The sequence below is a fragment of the Macaca nemestrina genome, chromosome 13 (genome assembly GCF_043159975.1).
Source record: "Macaca nemestrina isolate mMacNem1 chromosome 13, mMacNem.hap1, whole genome shotgun sequence".
Taxonomy (NCBI): Eukaryota; Metazoa; Chordata; class Mammalia; order Primates; family Cercopithecidae; genus Macaca; species Macaca nemestrina.
Window position 1 is genome coordinate 9,111,595 of NC_092137.1, and position 24,177 is coordinate 9,135,771.

The 24,177-nt window shown below is 37.6% G+C and overlaps 1 protein-coding gene and 1 non-coding gene across 8 annotated transcripts in view; one reads left to right on the forward strand and one right to left on the reverse strand.

Annotated features, from left to right (window-relative positions):
- Positions 1-24,177, reverse strand: part of LOC105486520 (membrane bound glycerophospholipid O-acyltransferase 2) — a 146,476-nt gene that overhangs the window by 111,373 nt on the left and 10,926 nt on the right. The window contains exons 1-2 of one of the 7 annotated variants that reach the window (XM_071076195.1): positions 19,090-19,179; positions 18,326-18,375 (exon numbers count right to left, since the gene is read on the reverse strand). The exons of 4 other annotated variants lie outside the window; for them this stretch is intronic. In XM_071076195.1, coding sequence (XP_070932296.1) covers positions 18,326-18,375; positions 19,090-19,117 — 78 coding nt within the window. In that variant the 5' untranslated portion in view covers positions 19,118-19,179. Of the gene's footprint in view, positions 1-84; positions 269-18,325; positions 18,376-19,089; positions 19,186-24,177 lie in introns of those variants that run through there. 2 more of the 7 variants (XM_011749423.3, XM_071076196.1) reach the window with 2 other exon arrangements.
- Positions 10,328-10,428, forward strand: LOC112427528 (small nucleolar RNA U13). The gene has a single exon (XR_003019138.2). It is a non-coding gene; the product is annotated as a small nucleolar RNA U13 (small nucleolar RNA).

Sequence of the window (24,177 nt, forward strand, 5' to 3'; positions counted from 1 at the left end):
AAAAGGTAGAAAGAACTCCTAAAAGTCAGTAAGAGAAAGATAAACATCAGTTCAAAAATCAGGGCCAAGCGAGGTGGCTCATACCTATAGTCCCAACACTTTGGGAGGCCAAGGCAGGAGGATCACTTGAATCCAGGAGTTCGCGCCTGGGCAACATGGCGAAACCCCATCTCTACAAAAAAATACAAAAATTAGCTGGGCATGGTGGTGCAGACCAGTAGTCCCAGCTACTGGGGAGGCTGAGGTGGAAGGATTGCTTGAGCCTTGGAAGTCAAGGTTGCAGTGAGCTGTGATCACGCCACTGCATTCCAGTCAAGGCGACAGAGCGAGAGCCTTTCTCAAAAAAAAAAAAAAAAAAAAAAAAAAAATGGTGGGAGGAGGGAAGAAACTAACAAGTCACAAAAAGAAACTAAATTTCTTTTTTTTTTTTTTTTTTTTTTGAGACGGAGTTTTGCTCTTGTTGCCCAGGCTGGAGTGCAGGGGCACAATCTCAGCTCACTGCAAGCTCCGCCTCCCGGGTTCAAGCGATTCTCCTGCCTCAGCCTCCCAAGCAGCTGGGATTATAGGCATACACTACCACGCCTGGCTAATTTTTGTATTTTTGGTAAAGACGGGGTTTCTCCATGTTGGTCAGGCTGGTCTTGAACTCCTGACCTCAGGGGATCCACCCACCTCGGCCTCCCAAAGTGCTGGGATTACAGGCATGAGTCACCACGCCCAACCTGAAACTAAAAATTAAAATCAGATTTTTTTTAAATGTGGCGAAAATAATTTTATAAATCTGTATATTTCGATATGGAAGATTACCAAGAAATACTAGTAAGTGAAAGGTACGAGTTATAGAAGAAAAATCCAAACTATGTATATACATTCATTTATTAAATATGCATTTATTCTGTACTTATTTATGAGCCCACTATGTGCTAGACATTAACATAGTCTCCATATAGTCCATTTATATATCATATTTCACTAATTGTAGGTGCTCAGTAGATACCAGATGTGTGCCAGGCAGTGCAGCACACTGTGCTTTACAAGGAGGGGTTCATGTAATAATCATAGCCACCTTGCACAACCAGGCACCCTTACCCCAGAGCCCATGCTATTCTACTTCCATATGCACAGGCCCAGAAACACTAGACACTAAACCATTAGATGCTGTCACCTCTAGGAAGGAGGTATTGGAGAACGACAGGGCCTTGAAATATTCCAGTATTTCTAATACTACACATACAATGAAGCCTCCTGTGCAAACCCCTCCTCTGGCCCTACTCCTTCCATCCCTCCCACAAAGATTACTAGCCTTAAGTTTGTTGTAGCATTCTCGTGCATATTTTTATACTTTTGCTACTTGTGTATTTTACATATGGTATTGCTTTGAATATTTTAAACTAAAAATGGTATAAAACTGAATGTAAGCTTCTGCAATTTTTTTCACTTAGTATTACATTGCTGACATTTATCTATGTTGATACACATGGCTCTACCTTATTTACTCACCTTGTGTATTGTATTTCATTATGTTAATACCCAGAGTAGAACCTCCAAGTCAAGCAACATCCACTTGACTAAGTATTGCTAAATTGCTCTCCTAATTAAGTATTTATCAGCAATGTGAGTTCCACTGCTCCACATTCTTGACAACAGTTGGTACTGTCAAGACTACTAATTTTTGCCAAGCTAATAAATGTAAAACATTATTTCTCTATTTTTTAAATGTGTATTTCTCCCGATTACTAGCCCGGATGAATATTTTTCTTATGTCTACTGGACATTTAGTTTTCCCTTTAGAGCCTTTGCCCATTATTCTATCAGCTTGTCTTTTTCTCATTGATTTCTTTAAAAAGAATTATTTATATATCTGAAACTGACCTTTTGCAAATAGCATCTCTGTCAGTCTATGGCTTAGTCTTGTATCTTTTTTTATGGTGTCTTTTCCAATAGTGATTTCCATTATGGTCTGCGAGCTCTTTAGCTTTTTATTTTTGCAGTATACATACAACTGTATTACATGAATACATGGACACGCATCAATGTACTTTTTGGGTTAGTTTTTTAAAAAAACAGAACAGTTCAAGTGTAGTTATATCATTGAATTAAGAGAAACCAGGAATTCTGAATTTCCCACTTATGGCATTAAAACATTTATCTATACCTATTTCCTGCTTAAACCAAATACCTTAGTGCTCCCAGTGCTAACATTTTCCATTTCTGTATAACAAATGTTATTACATTTCAGGAAACCTAAGCTATCCTCAATGCTCATGTGAGACCAGTGTTACCTCTACTTTAAAAGGAAACAGCAAGTATGGCAGATGTAGGACCTCAACCTCTGTGATCTCCTCCATCTTACGCTTTTTTCCTTTTAGTTCCAAAGTTGAACCTGATCTTATCATCTTTAAATTTTTACTAAGGGTGCTTACACTTTAATTAATGTGTGGTTAAAAAATATAAAAATGTTATTCACAAATTTACATTCTGTCTCCACAATAGATTGTATATTTTCTCCAGCTTTACATGCTTTAAATTTCCTCCCTCTTACTAGAACACGAGAAAGGAGTTTCTGGGGTATTTAAAATGCATATCAAACCATACACTTACATGTAACTGAGCGATTTTCTGAAAAGATCTGCACCGTTCAATATGATAGCCACTAGCCACATGCCCATCAACTGTCACACGTGCCCAACAAAAGCTTGTTAATTACCTCCACATCAGAATTAAGCATTCTACACTAAGCCAAAAATTAACCTATAATAATTTTGGAGTAAAAAAACCTTAAATTTTAAGATAGTGCAAAGTGATTACAATCTTCAACGAATCAATAAAAACAGCCCCCAAAAATCAATTGTTACATCCACATCTCTACTGATGGAATACAAAATATGTTCTAATTTTTAAAAATAATATAAATGGATTTTCGGTAACATATTCTTAACCAGTCCCTCCCAAGGCGAACAGCCAGTCTTTGTGAGACCCTGCATTGATAGAAAGGGGCATGGGGAGGCGTGAAGTATACAACCTGATGGGAAAGATCAAAGTGTATATCAAAGTTCAAAATGCATATCAAACTATACACTTATTGCTGAGCAGTTTACTGAATAGATCTGCATTGTTCAATATAACAGTCACTGGCCCCATGTGGCTATGAGCAATTATATGTGGCTATTCCAAATTGAGGTGTGTTTTAAATGCCAAACACTCACCAGACTAGGAAGACACAGTACAGACAGACAGAACAACCTTCAGTTTCAAGGACCCTGTGCTGGGATCTTATCTGTGGAAGTTTAGCTGTGTAGTAATCATCTGACAGCTAGTTAGAAACAGATTCTTGGATTCTAGCTCCATAACTTTTTATTCCCCAGTTTGAAATGGGACCTTGAATTTTTTTTTAATTTCCCAGGCAAAACTTATGTGCAGCTATGTTTGGAAAGTAAGTGTCCTCATCAACCAACCTCGCAGCGACAAACCAACTTCAAAGTTAAGTAGAGATGACAGGGCCCAAAGGCAAAGGAAAGAACCATTTTTTTTACATCTTTATGAGATAAAACAAAGCCAAATAAGACACCATTATACACCTACCAGATTGCCAAAAGTTTAGTCTCACAATACCAAATACAATGTAGAGCAATGGGATTTCTCATACATGGTCAACAAGTGCTTTAGAAAAAAAATTCAGTATTTTCTTACAGGATTGAAAATAGTCCTATCCATGACAGAGCACTCAATACCCATGTGTTTAACATGGGGACTAGGAGAGGCATATACAAGAATTTTCAATACAATGTTCTTCATAATAGCCAAATGCTAAGGAAAAATAAAACCTTTAACAGCAAAATGGCTACATACATTCTGGTTTATCTGTACAATGGGAAATTACACAAAACAATGAAGATGAAGAAACTAACTTCTAGAAGAAACCATACATCTCAAGTCAATTCAGAGGAATATATACAATATACAAATGTATTTCACAAAAAGTTCCAAACAGCAAGCAATAAACCATATTGTCTGGGAACGCCTACATAATTGATAAAACTATAAAGAAGAACATGAAAATGACTATCACTGAAGTCACTAAAGTGTTTATCTATGAAGGGAGAGAACGGGTTATAATAGTGACAGACAACAAGGGGCTTTTGTGGGCTGAGTATTTCTACTTTTTGCCCAGGGTGGTTACACAGATACTGACTTTTAGTTTTTTGTTAAACCTTATTATTAATAGTAACACCATGTACTGTAATAAATAGACACAAAAAATACGTAATGGCTCTAATGAAACAGAGGTTCACATAACTGTCCAAAGGAGATACCCTGCTCAAAGAGCTTCACTCGAATAAATGGAAACGCAAAACTTTCTTGGATGAGAAGACTCAGAATCATAAAGATGTTACTTTCTCTCTATGTTAATCATTAAGTCCATACAATAAAAATGTCAATAGGATTTTAAAAAAAGAAAACTTGATTTTAAAACTAATATAGAAATATAATCGGCTGGGCGCAGTGGCTCAAGCCTGTAATCCCAGCACTTTGGGAGGCCGAGACGGGCGGATCACAAGGTCAGGAGATCGAGACCATCCTGGCTAACACGGCGAAACCCCGTCTCTACTAAAAACACAAAAAATTAGCCGGGCGAGGTGGCGGCGCCTGTGGTCCCAGCTACTCGGGAGGCTGAGGCAGGAGAATGGCGGGAACCCGGGAGGCGGAGCTTGCAGTGAGCTGAGATCTGGCCACTGCACTCCAGCCTGGGCGACAGAGCGAGACTCCGTCTCAAAAAAAAAAAAAAAAAAGAAAAAAAAAGAAATATAATCATGTGAGATAGCCAGAAAATTTATGACTTTCCTTTCAGAGACTAGAACACATTTTTTAAAACCTAGAATGATGAACAGATGAACAGATGAACAGACAGATCAGTGAAACATAACTAGAATTCCAGTGATAGATCCAAACGCATACTGGGTATTCAGAATATGATAAAGGTAATATCTGAAATATTTTGAGTATAACACAAACTTTGGAAGCAATAAAAAAATAGATACAATTTCATCACATAAATATAAAAAATTCCTTCATGGCAAAACACCATAAGCAAAGTCAAAGGACAAACAACAAACTTAAAAGCCGTAACATAAGTCATATCACCAAGAGCTGATTTCTTTAATCTATCTAAAGCTCCTACATGTCAATAATAAACACAGTAACCACCTAATAGAAAAGTAGGCAGGGCACAGGCATAGTCAGGTCTCAGAAAAAGATTCACAAATGATTCATTCATAAGAAAAGATGCCCAAACCCTATAATAAGAGAAACAGAAATTAAAATAAGAGTAAAATAACATTTTCACCTATCAGATGGACTTCAGCAGTACTCTGCACTGTCAAGTGTATAAGGAAACAGGCACACTGAACACTGTTGGTGGAAGTATTTAATATATACTGATATAATGTTAATAGGGAACACTTTGGAAATAGGGAAGATGATGTATTTACATTTATAAACATGTACTGCAGCATGGTGATAATAGAAAAATTGGAAAAGACAGAGACTGCTAAAGCATGTACATGAAGTGAATGGAATGAATGTTCTCTAGCCATTACAAAGAATGAGGCAGCCCTGTACCAAGTACAAAGCACTAAGATGTAATGATCTTTTAGATACCCCATAGCAGTAATCTTTTTCCCTGCTAAGAGAAACCAGATTTTGTTCAGTAACCAGATCAGGCAGCCATGTGTTTTAAGAAAAGCTAGACTCTTCCCTAGTCTCACGGGACGAATAGTCACTGGTCTCAACCAATCATCACCAACAACTAATTCTGGGACTGTAACTGTGCTGCAATTTTGTTCAATGAGAAATATGGCTAGGGATTATTGGGAAAGTCTTCCTCACTCTTAAAAAGGGATACAACAAAGATACTTGCTTTTCGCCTGTGGACTTTGCCATGTACATGAGACACACAGAAGGGGAAAGGCACCTGGGAATCCAGAGGATGGGGTAAAAGGGAGAGTTATTTTTCATTACGTACCCATCTCCCTTGATATTTTGCAACATGGGCATTTATTATCTACTCCCAAATAGATGATTTTTTAAGAAATACATGCTTGTTTTCAAATTTCTCAACAAGAAACTGAGCACCAGCATTTAAGATAGTAATTACCTCATCTCCCTATACTGAATCTGCCAGTTTCATCCCAGTACATTTTATGCAATGGCAACCACACCCTAAAGGATGCAAGCATTTTCAAACATTTCTAGGTCACTGTCATAGAAAAAACACTTTTACCAAGCATAACGTAAGCAGACAGTTGGCTCAACTACTTAGAGCCAACTGTGGTAAGGTAACGGGGAATATCTAATCCAAAAAGTATAGCCTCCTCACAAATAACGAAGACGAATTCAAAGCTACCAACTGGGGAAAGCGCTTTTTATAAACCAACACAAAAATCTACAGATTACCTAAAAAGAACAACACTGCACAAAATTCAAACTGAGAACATCCCAAAACTGAATTATTTACTGTACTTGTACCTGACCAATGTCACCATCTTGCCAAATCTGCCTCGTTTCCTCCTGGATCTCCTGTTTTACTTAATGGGGTCACTTCTACCCACCTCTTGAACCTAGAAAGTAGAACCTTTATTCATACTTTTTGGGATCCCAAAATACTTTTAAAGTAATTTCTGTATGTGTTTATATTAAACTGTAACTTACTGGCCTATGAGTCTGACTTTCCTTTTTGATTGTGAGCTTCTGATGGCTTCGGAACAAACTGTATTCATCTATGCATTCCTACCAATCCCTGAGTGGAAGGCCTGGCTCCATCTGTGCCTTTCATTCACTGAAAGGAAAATGGGGGTGAGGGGGTGGGGGCCAGAATCATGCCTCGAGAGTTTGCTTAAAATCAAGGAGAGCAGACTAATAAAACAGCTCATATTTATCTTCCATCTTTCCTAAAGGGCTTAAAACTCTTAACATTAATTGCTACAACTAGAAACTTTATAACCACAAATGTAAAATAAATACAAGAAGCATAAGGACACATTCTAACAACATTCTGTAAACACTTCTTGTATACGTACAATGGATGAACAACACAACCATGGTTTTCCTTGTACTCACAAAACTTACAGGCCAGTAAAAGAAGACAATTAAATGAACAATACAAAAAAAATGATGGCCACTAAGTCTTATGTTAGGCAGAGAAACAGCATCATGAGAACACAAAGTAGAGAGATTTATTTGGCATGCCTCTCTTAAGGCTATTTCTTATCTCCTGAATTATATGGCCACTGCCCATTCTAATCCCACCTACACCAAACACACTGGGTTCAGCCAGCAAGAAGCCCTGTTCTGCCAGGACAAGCCTGTACATCAGACACAACATCCTCTCCTCTTCCTCCCCAGACAACAGCACAGAGAACTGCCAATCTACAGCCCAGACATCCATAAACTCCACGCTAAAGCTGATGTTGTTAAAAACAGCCAGACTCCCAAAGGTTGATTAACTCACAAATCCCTAAATATATTCTCAGATCATCCATACAAACCAAAAAGCAGTGAGTTTTTCCAAATGCACTGAAACAGAAGCAGAAAGCGAGTGATTTAATCAAAGCACCACAGAGATTAAAGGTAGGCACCTACCTACCAGGCTAATGAGTGCTTGTCTCATTTTGATCTCTGTCTTAACCAACTATAAAAAATTCCAATGAACTGAGAAGGAATTTATTTACACTTCCTATGAAATTAAAAGGTACTAGATTAACTGCATCCACAAGTGCTAAACAATGAAGCCTAAGGAAGGGTTAAACTATGAAGCTTCAGTAGGCGACCTACTGAAATAAATACAAGCCAGATAAAAAATAAGTAAGGCTCAACAACATACACATCCCAAAACATCACGCAGAACACAGATGCACAGAAAGGATGGGCCTGCTTCCTCTCCAAACACTGTCAAGCTTGCTCTGACAAATGAAAAGCCAAGCAGACCATCCCTGAATGGCAAGAAGGGGGATGAATACAAGAACAAGGAAGCCCTTCCATAAAGCAAGTTCGGAGCGTGTCTGTGTGTGTGCACATTTACACATTTAACCTCTTAGGTGGTTACAAACAATACCAGCAAATCAGAAGACCTGCTGAAGGGAAAAAGAAAGTAGTCTAACTTCACAATGACTGCACAAGTGAATCTGATATAGCCATGCAATAGGATATGACTTACTTAGCAACAAAAAGGAAAGAACTATTGACACACACAACAGCATGGATGAATCTCAAAATAATTATGTGGAGTCAAAGAAGCCAGAAGAAGAGAAGAGTGCCTACTGCATAATTCTATTTAAATGAATTTCTAGAAAACCCAAACTAATCTACAGTGACAAAAAGTTTATCAGTGGTTGCCTGAGGATGGAGGCCAGGGAGAGGCAGAAGGGAGACAGTACTGAAGGGCACAAGGAAACTGTTGGGTGTCAGATATGTCTATCATCTTTATTGTGGTGACAGCCTTATGGGTGGATACCTATGTCAAAACACCAAATTTTACACTTGTAGTATGTACAGCTTGGGTTTCACTTATACCTCAATGAAGCTGTTTACATTTTTTCTAACAAAAACAAGTTCACATTGACCACCACTGGGTTCAACTGAAAACCTTGCAATGTGACTGATATTACTTTCCCTCTCAGAAGGGTATTTCATTGAAGTTACATATCACACTTTGTGGACAAGCAATTGTGGAATGAATACAGATGTGGAATACTGAAATGTCTATATTTCTTCCCCATTCATCCTTTCCATGGCTTAAAAGAAGCTAGAGCATTTTAGAGAACATTCTCATCACTTCAAGTTTCTTACAAAGGCTCCTAGAACTCGATGAATATCTAATTTTTTTGGGGAAAAAAAGGGACCTTAAAGACCATCACGTCCAACTTTCTCAGTTTAAGGAAGTAAACTGCAGAGCCCACTCCCTAATGGGGAGTTCGTCCAGTCCTATGGCTCTGAAGTGAGCTCTATGTTGCTGACACCATCCTCTGTCATTTTAGTTTTGACCTCTCCGCTGAACTTCAGACATTTATTCGACTGCCCATTAAACCACTTCACTTGAATATTTAATAAGTATCTAAAATTTATTGTGGCCAAAAGGGAGCTGCTGATTCCCCTCACCACCAACCTCTCCTCCAAGTTGACCCATCTCAGTAACTGCACCATCACACTTCGACCAACACCTAGCAATCAACCCCTGACTCCTCATCACCTGCCTTCCACAAGGAATCCACACTTACGTTTCTTAGCTCTGTCTTCAAAGCACATCACAAAGCTGGGCTCGGCTCTGTCTCCACGACTGTGATGGCTTCTTGTCTGGACAACAGCTCTTTAAGGTCCCCATTTCCTCTCCTGCCTCTACCAGTCAGTCCCTACACAGAAGCCACAGACATGAGGCCACCAATCCCCAGACCTAAAACACTCTACAGACTGCCATGATTAAAATAAAATCTCCACTCCTTATTCTGCCCTAAAAGGCCAAGGCCCCTTCCACCTCTCCAGCCTCATCTCACACAGTTTCTCTCACTGGCTATATTCCAACATATTGACCATCTCCAACACACTCAACTCACTTCCAACCCAAAGTTGACACTTCCCCACCACCACACCTGGAGTGCACACAGATGTTTCACCATTCACAACTCACATAACATCTTCCAAAGCTTCACAGACCTTACAATCTAAAGCAGCATCCCCAATCACTTGTCATGGACCCCATGTTACTGACTTTACAGTACTCTTCGTCATCTAAAATTATCTTGTAAACAATTACTTATTTATAATAATAAGTAAATTTACTAATTTATCTAAAAAAAATTAGATAAAATTTATTCACTCATTCATTTATTTATGCTAATAAAATTTATCTATTCACTCATTCATTCCTGCTATGACCATCAGAAACATTAGCCCAAATAAGAGTTGTGATCCTTTCCTAATTTAACTTGAAAGCATTCCTCTCCAAGTGCCCAGGTACTACGGGGTAAAAGGCATCCATCCGCCTGAGTTGAGCAATGAGAACACATAGACACAGGGAGGGGAACAACACACACTGGGGCCAGTCAGGGGGTGGGGAATGAGAGGAGAGAGAGCATTAGGACAAATAGCTAATGCATTGGGGCCTAAAACCTAAATGACGGGTTGACAGGTGCAGCAAACTACCATGGCACACATATACCTATGTAACAAACCTGCATATTCTACACTTGCATCCCAGAACTTAAAGTAAAATAAAAATTTAAAAAGCACCCATCTTAAAAAAAAAAAAGGGGCGGGGGAGCGGACATCTATTTTGACCCTTTTTAAATTCCTAAGTGTGATGATTGGGTTTCCACACTCATGTGTGAGATGTGCTTTCCTCAAACCTTTTTTACAACATCAGCACACTACCTAATACTTAAAAATAAAGATCAATTTCCAGAGTGCTAATTTTACACATCTTCAAATTATGCTTCTATAAAACAAAAAAAACTCCTCTACTGGCCTGCCTCATTATCATCAGATTTCCATTAGATACAATATCAACTTATCAACTTATGGATATGATGATGTGATTTTGAAATTATACTGCTTCCCACTAAAATAGTACACTCTTCAAGAAGGATCGGGTCAATACAAAAGGTACTAACTTTTAATGGATAGATTGGGATCTGTGATATCTTGTCTTTGGGATATTTAACCAATAATCACTTACATAATACACTATCTAAATGAATCAATTTAGGCATTTTTAATTTCTTATTTTTCTTTTTTAGAATTTTAAAGTTTCCAGAAACTGCTACCAAAAAGAAATCACAATTGATTATTTTGCCTGAATGTCACATATGATGAATTGATCTTTTAGGAAATCATTAAATTAATCACTGGGATGTACATTTTATAAGGACAGGGATTTTTATCTGTTTTGTTTATTGTGTCCTCCAGCATGCAGTCCCAGCCCATTATCAGCTTAACAAGTATGTGTTAAGATACTTGCAAGCTCATGTTTCCTTTTATCTTATGCAGATCACTGTATTATTACAAATTTAGGGGGTGCAGCCAATATGTGTAATCTCTTCTTGCTACTGCTTGATGCCATTATAATATTAAGCATGAGCTGAACAGCAATTCTAAATCACAAGTTTTTGACTTCCAAACTATACAGTGGCATGTGGCAAATCGATGGCAAGAGATCAACATAGATTCTTGCATAAGGTGTGATCAACATAGATTCTTTCATGTTGTGCTGACAACACAAGACTCAACATGGAGTCCTGGAATGCAGACTCCACTACTAATACGCCTAACAATAGAGTCTCTTTAGGGCCAGGGAGAAAGCCACAGATGGAAAACCATCTGTGCATCCCAGACTATGGACTGCCAGAATATCACATTTTATACCAACCCCAAGGTGAATGTTAAATAGCCCTACACAGCCGATAAAGGTCATCATAACTAAGTAGTCAAAGGCACCAATTGTGAATCATAGAAAAATGGTTCAGTTCTGGTGTGCTGCAAGTAATTTATACTAATGAAAATTAAAGTAGTCAAGTTTGTGAACAATTTAATAAAGATTATTCCTAAAACATTACTCTTGCCCTCACATTTCTAGGGGAAAAAGCAGTAGAGATGCAACTAGGTTGTGGGAACTACATATAACACAGTGAACACAGTGGGAATGTGTGCCACAGGAATGCACCTACCACATCACAGCAGGAGGACAACAGCAGATCTGAGGCAAGCAACTCAACACCACTCAATCAACCCTAACGACAAACCCTTGTTTCAGCCCTGACCAAATAACCTCTGGCATTTACAACCTCTTTACGCCATAGTTTCTTAATATGAAAATAAGAATAATCCCTATCTGTACTTGTAGATTATGAAGTTTATAAAGAAAAAGAAAAACAAGCAAACATGCACTTCTGATCCTTTGAGTGACATGGTCTGCCTACCTGGCCACCTGGACTGAGGTGGAAAAGGTTCAGGGAGACAACTGGGAGAGCTCCAACACAAGGCAAAAAAACAAACAAACCAAAAAAAACAAGTAAACAGGCAAGTGTTTAAAAAACAAAACAACCTTTTCATAAAATATTATAAATCATACCACTTCACATGCACCAAGAGGCCTACAATCAAAAAGATCGTAAGCGTTGACAAAAATGTGGAGAAACTGGAACTCTCACACACCACTGATGGGAATATAAAATGGTACAGCCACTTTGGAAAACAGTTCCTCAAAATGTGAGACACGGTTAGCATATGATCCAGCAGTTCCACTCCTAGGTATATATATGAGAGAACTGAAAACTTAAATCTGCACAAAGACTTCTACAAAAATGTTCACAGCAGCATTATTCATAATAACCAAAATGTGAAAACACCCTAAATGTCCATCAACAGATGGATAAAATGTGGTATATCCACATAATGAAATATTATTTAGCAATATGAAATGCACACTGATATGCAAAGATAAACCTTGAAAACATTATGATAATGAAGGAAGCCAGACACAAAAGACCACATATTGTATGATTCCACTTACACGAAACTGGCAAACCTATAGAGACCGAAAGTAGACGAGTGGTTGCTTAGGGCTGAGGGGTTTGGGGAAATGGGGAGTGACTGCTAATGGTATAAGGTTTCTTTTAGGGATGAAAATGTTCCAGGTTAGACAGCAGTGATAGGTGCACAGCTGAGTACATTAAAACCATTGAATTGTACACTTTAAATGGGCAAGTTGTATGGTACATGAATTATATCTTGATAAATCTATTAAAATATACTGTGCATTATCTTTACATAATAATTATAGCTTTCAGCCATCGAATGTCTTATTAAGATGAAATAAGGATATTCTGTCACCCCCAACAGCCCCATTCCATGTAGTTTCACAAAGTCCTGTCACAGCCCCAGGCCCCAGGAACAAGAGTCTTCCCTAGGGCATTTCTGCCAGAGCCTCAGAGAAGACGATGATCTCCCTTCCCAGGATCACAAGTGGAACTGGTTTCAAATGAGCTGCTTCTATGACAGGAGGGAATGGGCCAACACTCAAAGAAAAGCAGGATGAGAGAGGGAGTGGGGCAGTGGGATAAGGAGGGAGGGGGAAATAGGAAAGAAAAAAAGAGGGAAGACAGAGACGAAGAACACAGTGTTTATTGCTGGACTATCTGCATCCAGCCATGTTGGCTAGCTGAAGTGGGTTTCTGTAATTTGCTTTAGGGGTGTCCTAATATGTTACTTCATTACAAACTATTTCCCTATTTAACTGATGAACTTTCTAAAGATCTGTACCCAAAACTAAATCCCAGGTCTTTTTTATTTAATAAAAAGACATATGAAACCTTGGAAAGAGCACACAAAACTCAATGGTTAATGAAGACAGACAGACTTAGATCCAAACATGAGTAGTGGGCTTATCAAAGTGACGCTGGGTACACACCACTTAACTTCCCCAAACCTTAGTTACTTCTGTAAAGTGGGAGTGAACCCAGGTTTGGTTTCCTCTCGGATAGGCTGCTGTCCGGATTAAGTGAGGTAACCCACAGCAGGGTCTCAATACAGTACCTGGCACATGAAAATGCTCATGTATGACCCACCAGTATGAGCAGTGAACTCATGATTTATCACAGACATACTTACAGCATAGGAAAGGTTTGTTTTCGAGCAAAGACAGTCTGAGTAAGATGATTAGGTAAGACCTGGAGAAAGCTGTACCACATTTCACAAAAAAATATTTCTCATTCATTTGGGAAGCATTATTCTTAAGGTATATTAGAAACTAAACTTAACAATGGTAAACAACAGCCAGAACCAAAAATGCTAATCCATAAAAATCAATTTTAGTTCTTCGCTAACCTTGTCCAATATACACTTTGGTCAGAGTAACTTCTTCTTAGTCCTCCGTCTGTAATCACTTTTGGAAACCACTCCTCACTTGCAAATAGTCACCTCTAGACAACTGTTTAGATCGCTAAGCTTTCTTTGCTTCTATGACACTGCGTACTATTGCACCCACCTGGGAGAATTCCCTCTATCCATCTACTTCCAGTGGATATCACTAACTTAGCTCAGACGTAAGATCTCCCCAAAAGTGACCATGCAATCAACCCACCTCTGAGTTTATTCATTCATTCAACAAAGATTTAGTGAGAACCTACTATGTGCCAAGTACTGTACCCGGTACTAGAGACGCAGAGGAGAATAAAACATGTACCTCTTCTCTGTGTTCTCATAAGGACCTGTCCCTTCCTCATCAGAACACAAACCACTCTGATTCCCAATTTCCTAATTACTTCTCCATAACCCCTCAGAGACTCTAAGCAACCTGGGGGCAGGGACCATAGCAAATCTGATTTTCACTGTATCACACTGTTTTGAAGGAAAAAAATTGAAATAGAATGAGGTGTGTGCACAGAATAGCCACAGTACAACTATCTGCACGGTCAGAAGACTCACGCATAGCAAATTCTGAAGTGTGTAAAGGCACAGACTTTACAGGTCACTGAGACTCCCATCTGTGCAGAATACGGCCTGCCACTGAGGTCCTGACTGCATCCAGAGCTTGATCCAAATTATATGATACAGATATAAAAGTATATGACACAGATGTAAAATACATATTTATTTTCATAAATACATATTGTATTTTCATTACAAATATATCTATATAAAGTAAGGAAGAATAAAACTGCACACAGATTAGCTAAAATGGAAACTTCTTAGGTGAAATGCACCAATTCCATACTCAAACTACTATAACTCACCCGATATGAAATAGATAATTTAAACAGCCCTGTAACTGTTAACAAAACACTTTGGAATTTAAAATCTCCTAGAAAAAAACATCTCTAGGCCCAGATGGTTTTACTGGAGAATTCTATCAAATGTTTAAAAAAGAATTAATACCAGTTTTACACAATCCCTTCCAGAAAACAGAAGAAGAAGGAATACTTCTCAATTCAATAAAGGGAGTGTTCCAGACTTAAGGAGACTAAAGAGACACGCAAACTAAATGCAACCTGTGATTCTAAACTGGATGCTGTTGCTAAAAAGGACTTTATGTGATAACTGGTAAAACTTAAAATCTGAAGACTTGATTATAGAAATGTATTAATTTCCTAATTTTGATAGTCATTTTGAGATTACACAGAAAAATGTCCTTTTTTGTAGAAAATCTCACAAATGTATTCAGAAGTGATGGGGCAACGAGTCAGCAACTTACTCTCAAATGGTTCAGGAAAACGTTCTCTAAACTGTACTTGGAACTTTTCTGTGAGTTTAATATTGTTTTAAAATAAAAATTATTTCTTAAAAAGATAATATAGGAAGATATCTTTATGATCTCAGCATACAGAAGATTTTCCTAAACTAAGTACAAAAATATCACAAACCATGAATAAAATGTTATAATTTCAATCACATGGAAATTAAGAACTATGAATAGAATGTTATTAAGCTTTTAAAAGGAAGGAAATTCTGGCTTTTATGAGGTCCCATAACATACCTCCTATGTGAAAATATAAGTGAACCTTGAAAACATATACTATGTGAAATTAAACCAGTCACAAAAAGACAAACACTATAGGTTTCCACTTACACTAAGTATCTAGAACAGTCAACTTCATAAAAACAAAAGGCCAGGAGCTGGGACGTGGGGAAAACAAGGAGTTGCTTAATGAATATGCAATTTCAGTTCTGCAAGATGAAAAAGTTCTGGGGATCTACTGCTCAACACTGTGAATATACTTATCACTATTGAGCTGTGCATTTAAAGATGGTTAGGATGGTAAATTTCATGTTTATTACCACATACATATAAACATTTGTGGTTAACATTACGAAGAAGGCAAGGAAATGATTAACACAATATTCCAGAAGTCATTCCTCTCTGGGATGGGGTCTAGATAGGGCATGCAGGGAGCTGAAAAGGCTTTTCCTTAAGTTGCAGTGCAAGTTGCTTTCATCATCCTCTAAAAGCATACATTCTCTTGCAAATCTAATTTTTCAAATCAACTCCCCAGAAAAGGGAGGATGTACTAGTACAAAAACCTCTAAAAATAAATAAAGAACTAGGGGGGAGGGAAGGGAAGAGAAAAAAACCCATAAATTCTTCCAGTATTATTAACTTAAAATTATCTTTTGTGAATAATAATGAATCAATTTCTACAACAACTTAAAGTTGTAAGTGGTATTGGCCAAATTTTATTTAATTTTACATAACTACCTTCTAAACAGGGAGCCAAATAATATAAATCCTTCAGCCTCCCTATCTTCATTACCAGAACAGGAGGAGTCAGACAGGAAAGCCAGTTGCCCCCACTGGTCTGAACGAGGGGAAGCAGAAAGAGGCGCTGAAGGCCAGCATTCTCCTGGATAAAGAAAAAGAAAAGCTGGCGGCTACACAGAATGCAGCTTGTTCAGAGGCCTCCCACTCCTGACTAGTTTCCCTCTAAGAAAAAAAATGTAACGCTCAAAATATATGCATATAGTTCCTTAGGGAAAAAAAAAAAAAAAAAAAACCTAAAATGTCTAATTCCTTTTCTCAACGGCTTTAAGACATGCAAATCAAATTCTTAATCTTCCACTGCTCAACTGGATATATTAGCTGAGACTTAGGTCAGACACAGACAGGTCACACTGATGCTGATTGAAAATCATCTACATTTTACCCTTTTTTCACAATGCTTTCAGGGGGAAAAAAAGTTTGATTTAAATTTTTTTCATAATTCGAGTCGAATTACCACAAGCTCTTTATTCTATCAAACTAAATTTTTATTCTGAAAATACATGGAATTCTTTAAAGACAAAATGTGTGACCCCCCAAATAGAATATTGAGACCTGATCTATACCTGAACTCCAGATTCACATCTTCAATGGTCTACATGTTTATACCTCAAAGTCTAACAAGCATCTGAAACTTAATACAGCCCAAAGGAAAACCTTTCACATCCACCGCTTCCCATGCTCCAAAAGCCACTTCTCTTCCAGTCCTCCCCACCCTCTCCCCTAGCTCCCCACAATTATCTGTCTGAGCTGCTTAGGACAAAAACTTAGGAAGCGTCATCCTTGAGTCTTCTCTTTTTCTCATAACCACATTCAATCCACCAGTAAGTCATATCAGTTCTACCTTCAAGTATATCCCAAATGAGGCCACTCTTCACCACACCCACCATAACCACCATCACCAAGCCTAGACTACTGTGATCACAAGCCAACTCCCCTCCCTGATTCAACTCTTGCCCTCCACACAGTAATGAGAGCTTCTTCAGACGTAAACCAGAGTAGCTAATTCCTCTATTCAAAGCATCCACAGTTTATCCCTATGCATAGGCTGCTCAGAATGGCTTCTTCCAAAGAGTGCAATATGGAAAGTGGGAGTAAAAAGAGAAACTTTACAGTGGAGAAATCTGACAGACACTGCCTCAGCCAGGTGATCAAATTAACATCAAGAGTGATCAGTCACACTGAAAGTACATAGCCTGGAATGATGTGATGAAGACAACACTTCATCTTTGTGGTCTTCCTCTCAAACACCAATAAGCACAGACTCATGAGAAAAACATTCGATAAATCCCACTGGAGAGATTCTACAAAATCCATGACCAGTAATCCTCAAAGCTGACAAGGTCACCAAAAAAAAGTAAAGTCTGAGAAACTGCCACAGTCTGGAGGAAGCTACGGAGACACAATGACTAAATGTAATATGGGCCAGGCATGGTGGCTCACATATGTAATCCCAGCACTTTGGGAGGCTGAGGCAGGTCTTGCGAGTCCAGCCTGGGCGACAAAGTGAAATCCCCTCTCTACAAAAAATACATTATTCGTGCCTCGTGACGCACGTAGTCTGCAGTCCCAGCTACTCAGGAGGCTGAGGTGGGAGGATCACTTAAGCCCAAGAGGTCAAGGTTGTGGTGAGCCATGATCACATGACTGTACTCTAGGCTGGGGGCGACAGGGTGAGATTCTGTCTTAAAAAAAAAAAAAAAAAAAAAAAAAAAGAAAGAAAAAGGTAATACAGTAACCTGCATAAGATCCAGGAACACAAAAGGACTCTATAGACTGAATGTCTGTTTCCCCCCAAAATTCATATGTTGAAGTCCTCACTCCCAATGTGATGCATTTGGAGATGGGGCCTTTGGAAGTTAATTTGGATTAGATGAGGTTGTGAGGATAGGTAGGACCCTGGCCTGACTGGATTAGTGCCGTTATAAAAAGAGACACAGAGGGCTTGCTCTCTCTTTCACCAAGAACACATCTAGAAAAGACCAGGAGGGGTGGCCATCTGCAAGGCAGGAAGAGAGCCCTCACCAGAACCCAACCGTGCTGGCACCTGGATCTCAGACTTCCAGCCTCTGGATCTGTGAGAAAATAAATTTCTGTTGTTTAATCCACGCAGTCTATGGTTTTTGTTATGAAAGCTAACTAATACAGACCTTAACGTTAAGTAAAAACTAAAGAAATCTATCAAATAACGTATAGAGTTTAGTCAACAATAATGTATCAATATTGTTTCACCAGCTGTGACAAATGACCATCCTAATGAAACATGTTAACGAGAGGAAAAACTGGACATGGGGTATGTGGAAACTCTCTGTACTATCTTCACAACTTTCTGCAAATTTAAAACTATTCTAAAATTAAAAGTATATTTTCAAAAATCTCATGGCTTCCTATCATATTTATATTATGACCAAAGTCCTCCCAGGTCTTTTCCACTCATCATCGAACACTTACACCTTGCTCACTCTGGCCTACCATGTTCACCTTTACTAGGGTTACACAGGATATGAGTTACACAAGTGTACATATTTGTCAAAATTGGTCAAACTGCACAATTAACGTCTATGCATTTCACCATATTTAAGTTAGATTCAATTAAAATTTTTAAAATATATATGATTGACAAATGAAAACGGTGATGACCTAAAAAGTACCCTTGAATTTGGCAGCTGAAAACACTCACATTTCTTTTGCTCTAGAATCTGGAATTTGGGCAAGGTTCAGCATGGATACCTCATTGTTTCTCTATTTGGCATAAGAGACTGGAATTATCTAAAGGCTTGCTCACTCACATGTCAGACAGTGGATGCTGGCTGTCATCTGGACTTCAGCTGGGCCTGTAGGTTCAAACACCTACACAAGGCATCTTTATATAACCTGGGATTCCTCACAACGTGGTGGCTGGGTTACAAAAATTTTATGTTCAGTATAAGCCCAATTTTGTTTCAACATACACACATACTCTAATATAAATATATTAACAAAAGTTGTCTCTGGACTAAAGGGTAATGGGTGATTTTTAAATTTTCTATTCATACTTTTTTTATTTTATAAGTTTCATATGATAAAGATGTATTACTTTCTAAATCAGATGAGAAACATACAAACTAAATTCAGTTCCCTACTAGGGTATGTAACACATTACTGAAAACGCAAACGAAATTAGAAAAGCAAAAATGTTAAATATATTTGCATGTTATAAGAGAAGAATTAGCTCTCAAACAGCAAAAACATTATGAAGTACCTCATTTCATCTCCCTTTTTAAGGTACAGATGAACTGAACTTTGGCTTTATCCGTGGTTACGCCCAAATCCCTGCTATTTTGCTTTGGTTTGGGTTTTGGCCTAATGTCTGCTTGCTGGTCATTTGTAGCATCCTTAAATTGGTGGAGGTCAGTGACCATCTGACAGCCTAAACTACCATCATTTCTGATCAGCAAAGTAACATCAAAAATACAAACAATGCATGTCATTCATATTTACTGTTACTATATGAACATCAACTTTCAAATACGTATAAACACTCTACAGTTACCTTGGAGTGTAAAGAATAAATGACTTTATATGATTTATATATTACTATTGTATCAGTTTAAATATTTATTACAAAAATAAAATACTATAACTGAGACTAGGGAAACAAGTTAATGTGAGTATTGAGAAAGCTTCATTATATGACAACTTTTAGAACATTAGATCCTTTGAGCCAAATTTTTAAACAAGTCATTAAGAGATTCGATTATTTCACAATATGTTATTTGCAAGCTTGTTTAGTGTGCCAACATTAAACAAAACAACCCTTAGGAGCTGTATTTGATTTTGAGTTATTTAGTTCCATTCAAGTAACGAAAAACAGCCTTTTTCATGAAAAAGCTCTATCTGTGAATTCTACACATCCTGTGAGAATGAATTAAAAGGAGAACATTTAGCTCTGACATCTCAATATGGCAAGGAGAAAAAAATCCTAAACTCATACATAATAATATCCATAATGAATCATACACAATAAAATACATAAAGTATATGAAGAAAAAAGGAAAGTGTTAAAGAAAACTGGAGTATCTAAAACATGTATTGTTCTCACTAATCAAACCTGAAATTAAGTCTTAAAATGTTTTAATAAGATAGTTCTTATTGTTTTGAATCTACGGAGGGAAACAAATGTTTGCAGAAATGATTAGATGACATTGTTGATCATTTTCAGGAGTTGAAGACAAAGAAATCTTTGAGATTTGAGTGGATGATATTCAGCTTTAACTCAACGTTGATTTTAACACTATCATTAAGACATTTGACCAAAAATGTGTTTGATGAGCCCCTATCTCAGTGCAATCTTAGGTAACACATTTCCAGCATGCCACCTGCGTCCTTCAGTTATGCTCCTTTCTCACTCCTGACACACTATCAGCCAGCTAACGTCAAATAAGTCTACTGTGTCTAAAGAAATGGTATTCTGGGCATGCCTCCTGGGTTCTATCATTGACTCAACAGGATAATTTATGAGAACATGCTTATTATAAATTAGTCATTTTTATTTTCAGTACATTTTAGTAAATAATGGAGGCAAAAAAAACAACAACAAAAACATATCTTCAAATAAGTACACCAACACTGCAAAACTCTAGAGAGGACAAAACTTAGAAAGTGAACTTTCAAGATATGGGGCTGTATCATCCCAGGAGAGCTAGAAATGTTCAATCATGAGCCCATGGATTTCACAGAAGACTGAGGGTTACTGAGGCCTAATGTACAAATACGCAGTTGTTCATAAGCCAGTCATGTGAAAAAAGAATAGGAAGCGTCCAATTCTCTGAAAGGTAACCACGAAGAAATGGGCTTATTCAGACCACTTCTGGGTTACTCCAGAAAGTTTGCAAGCACATAAACGACAAACTCTCTAGCAACTACAACTATCCAGAAATGAAACTGGCTGCCCTAATGAAGGGAGCAAGCTCTGCACCAGCAGAAGTGTTCAAGTACAATCCAGATGACCATCACCTGATAAAATTTTATTTCACACAAGCAGTTTGCACAAAAGGTACAATGGCAGCCATGGCTACCATTTATAGAGTACTCATTACACACTACACTCCTGTGCACCCAGATAAACTCACACAGCTTGTAAGGGATGCTATGTTGCAGAACCAAAACTGGAACAGAGGTTAACTCCTGAATCCATGATCTTAGTCACTATAATCTAAATATATGAAACACGTTTGTTTTTTTATTTGCTCTATCATCCAACCCTGCCAACTCGACCCTCTGCTCTCTGAAATTTGAGGCTTAGAAAAAAGCCTGGCAATCAATCAATACTCAGTGAGCTAAGCTGTCCCTTCTTTACACTGCGGTTTCCTTAACTAGAAGTTGCGCCTTTGCTACAGGACTCCAAGAAAATGTATACTTTCTCCTTCATTTCACGAGGGCTAAACTCCAGTGTCACACCAAATCTGGAGATAGAGACAAAATAGGGAAAGAAGTTTAATATTTTTATATTCTTTTCTAGTGGTTCCTGCTTTCAATAAAATACAAAAAGGAAAGCAATCCAAGTCCAGCCTCTGGCACTATTTCAATCTTTTCTGTCTTTGCTGACATAGTACCAACATCCTTTTATCTTTAATATACTCTTTTAATATTAATTTTTAAGAATTTTTTAATCTACTGAAGCATTTCCTACCCAATGCAATATTCGTTCAAAAATTATTTAACAGATCACTTTATAATCCTATAAAGTAAAACTCTGAGTCTATGCCAAAAACCTTCTTGGAATATTTCTCCATTAATTTATATTTCTTATACCTTAAAAAGAAACTTGAGTGCTTAGAAATGAATTCCCTCAATTCATATAAAAATTGCAACAATACTTAGAATTAATTTTGATTAGTGTATCAGAATTTCCATTCAAGTCTAATAGACAGCTGAGGCTCAATATTTGATGCCAAGTTTACCAAAATTTTCCTTTACTATGTGGCTTTAAAAGTATTTTCCAAGAACAAAAGGTGAAGACATAACTAGTCTCATTGTACAGGAAATATACAAGGGCTATAATTACAGCACCCAACATTCTAAGCTTATACTAAGAACCCCTTAACTATCTCCAAAGATACTAAGTACTAGTTCAACAAACCTCTGCCTTGTCCTCTACCTTCATCTTCTTGGCTCTACTTGCAAACCAAAAATCTCCGTCACTGCTATTCTTGGGATATAGCTAATAAGAACAGCTGTGTCAGTCCTAGTATTAGAAAAGGCATGCTGACACTCACAGTGAAGCACACTGCAGATTAAACCTAAACTCCAAAGCTGGTAACTCCAGAGTTACCACAAAATAAAACATTTTGGCCAAAAATCAATACACATTCTAGAAAAACAAAAAACTGACAGGGACTTATCAAGACCTTTCCAAGTATTACTTTATTCCCCTCCAGCTAGACATTTATTTTAATGTCACATACCATAAAATAGCCTTGACAATGTAAACCAATTAATAATAGTAATACTGGATCTGCAGAAAGAATAAAATGCTAGTAGTGTGAAATTCCAACCTTCCACTGTAACGGGGTATTAACTTTCAAGATTATTTCCAAGATGTGATCTTCTCCAAATGAAAAGAACTAGTCAGATAAAATTTGAAACTCTTTCAGTCAATTTAAGGATGAAATTACTGAATGGTGAAATATAAGAACTGTATCTTCAACTACTGTTTGACATGGTTTCTAAGCATTCTGTAGTCCTCAGTGCCCTGCTCTGGTTATAATCCAATTTGTGAATGTTCCTTTTAAGTTGCAGAACACAAGTGTACTTCAGATGGACTGAACACCATAAACTGTAACAGAAACTGTTACCTAACTCCTGGTGGCCAATCAACTAAATCTAGCCTTAGATGTGTTATCAGGGCTCAAAAAGGAGAAAACTTAAAATTTTACCCAAAATTTTAAAAATCCTATTTTCACAAGAAATCGAAATTTCCATCTTCCCTTGACAAATCAGCTTTGGTCGCATCAAGCCAACATTCCTTTACGGTCACCATTAGCAAAACTGAGTAGGGGCTTTCCCTTTAGACTGGACATGGGCTTTCGGACGGTCATGCTGTCCACACCTCAGAAAACCCATGCATCTGCCTTTCCATTTATGTTCCTTCCCTGGTACCCTCCAGACATGTGAACTTGGAATTTATGTTGGGATTAGCTATTTCACCTAACCTCACGATCCGGTCAGCTAAGCAATACCATACAATAAACAAAAACTCCCAGGGCTTGTTGATAAAATGTACTTCTGGTCTCAAGTCACTTTCTGTCTACAATTAATTTCTAGACCTTTATTGCAGGTCTTTACATCTATCTTGAAATTTAATATTGTTAAATTAGATATATCCAATTTTACTATTTATTGAGCACCCAGTAGATAAATAGTTTTGTAACTACTTGTTATGTAACAGGCAGCACCTCTCTCCATTCGTTCTTTTTGTTTGTTTTAATATAGAGATGAAGGGTCTTGCTACATTGCTTGGGCTGGTCTCAAACTCCTGGACTCAAGGGATCCTCCTGCTTTGGCCTCCCAAAGTGCTAGGATTACAGGCATGAGTCACCGTGCCCAGCCTCTACATTGAGTTTTAACAAGGAAAGCATCACTTAGATGTTTTTCATGTATATATTGTAGTTTCAGCTATAATTTAGTTTCAAAAAGAAGATTAAAGGAACCAGAATGTTTTGTCTGTATAAGCAGGGAGCTATCTATTTTATTTTAACATACACTATACATGTAACTGAACAACTTAAATATATCTAAAATTATATATTATGTATCACTCTGACCTTCCACTAACACACCTAAATCTGCCACAGAAAATCTCCAAAACCTAAAAAAGTTTATAAGAGATAATGGAT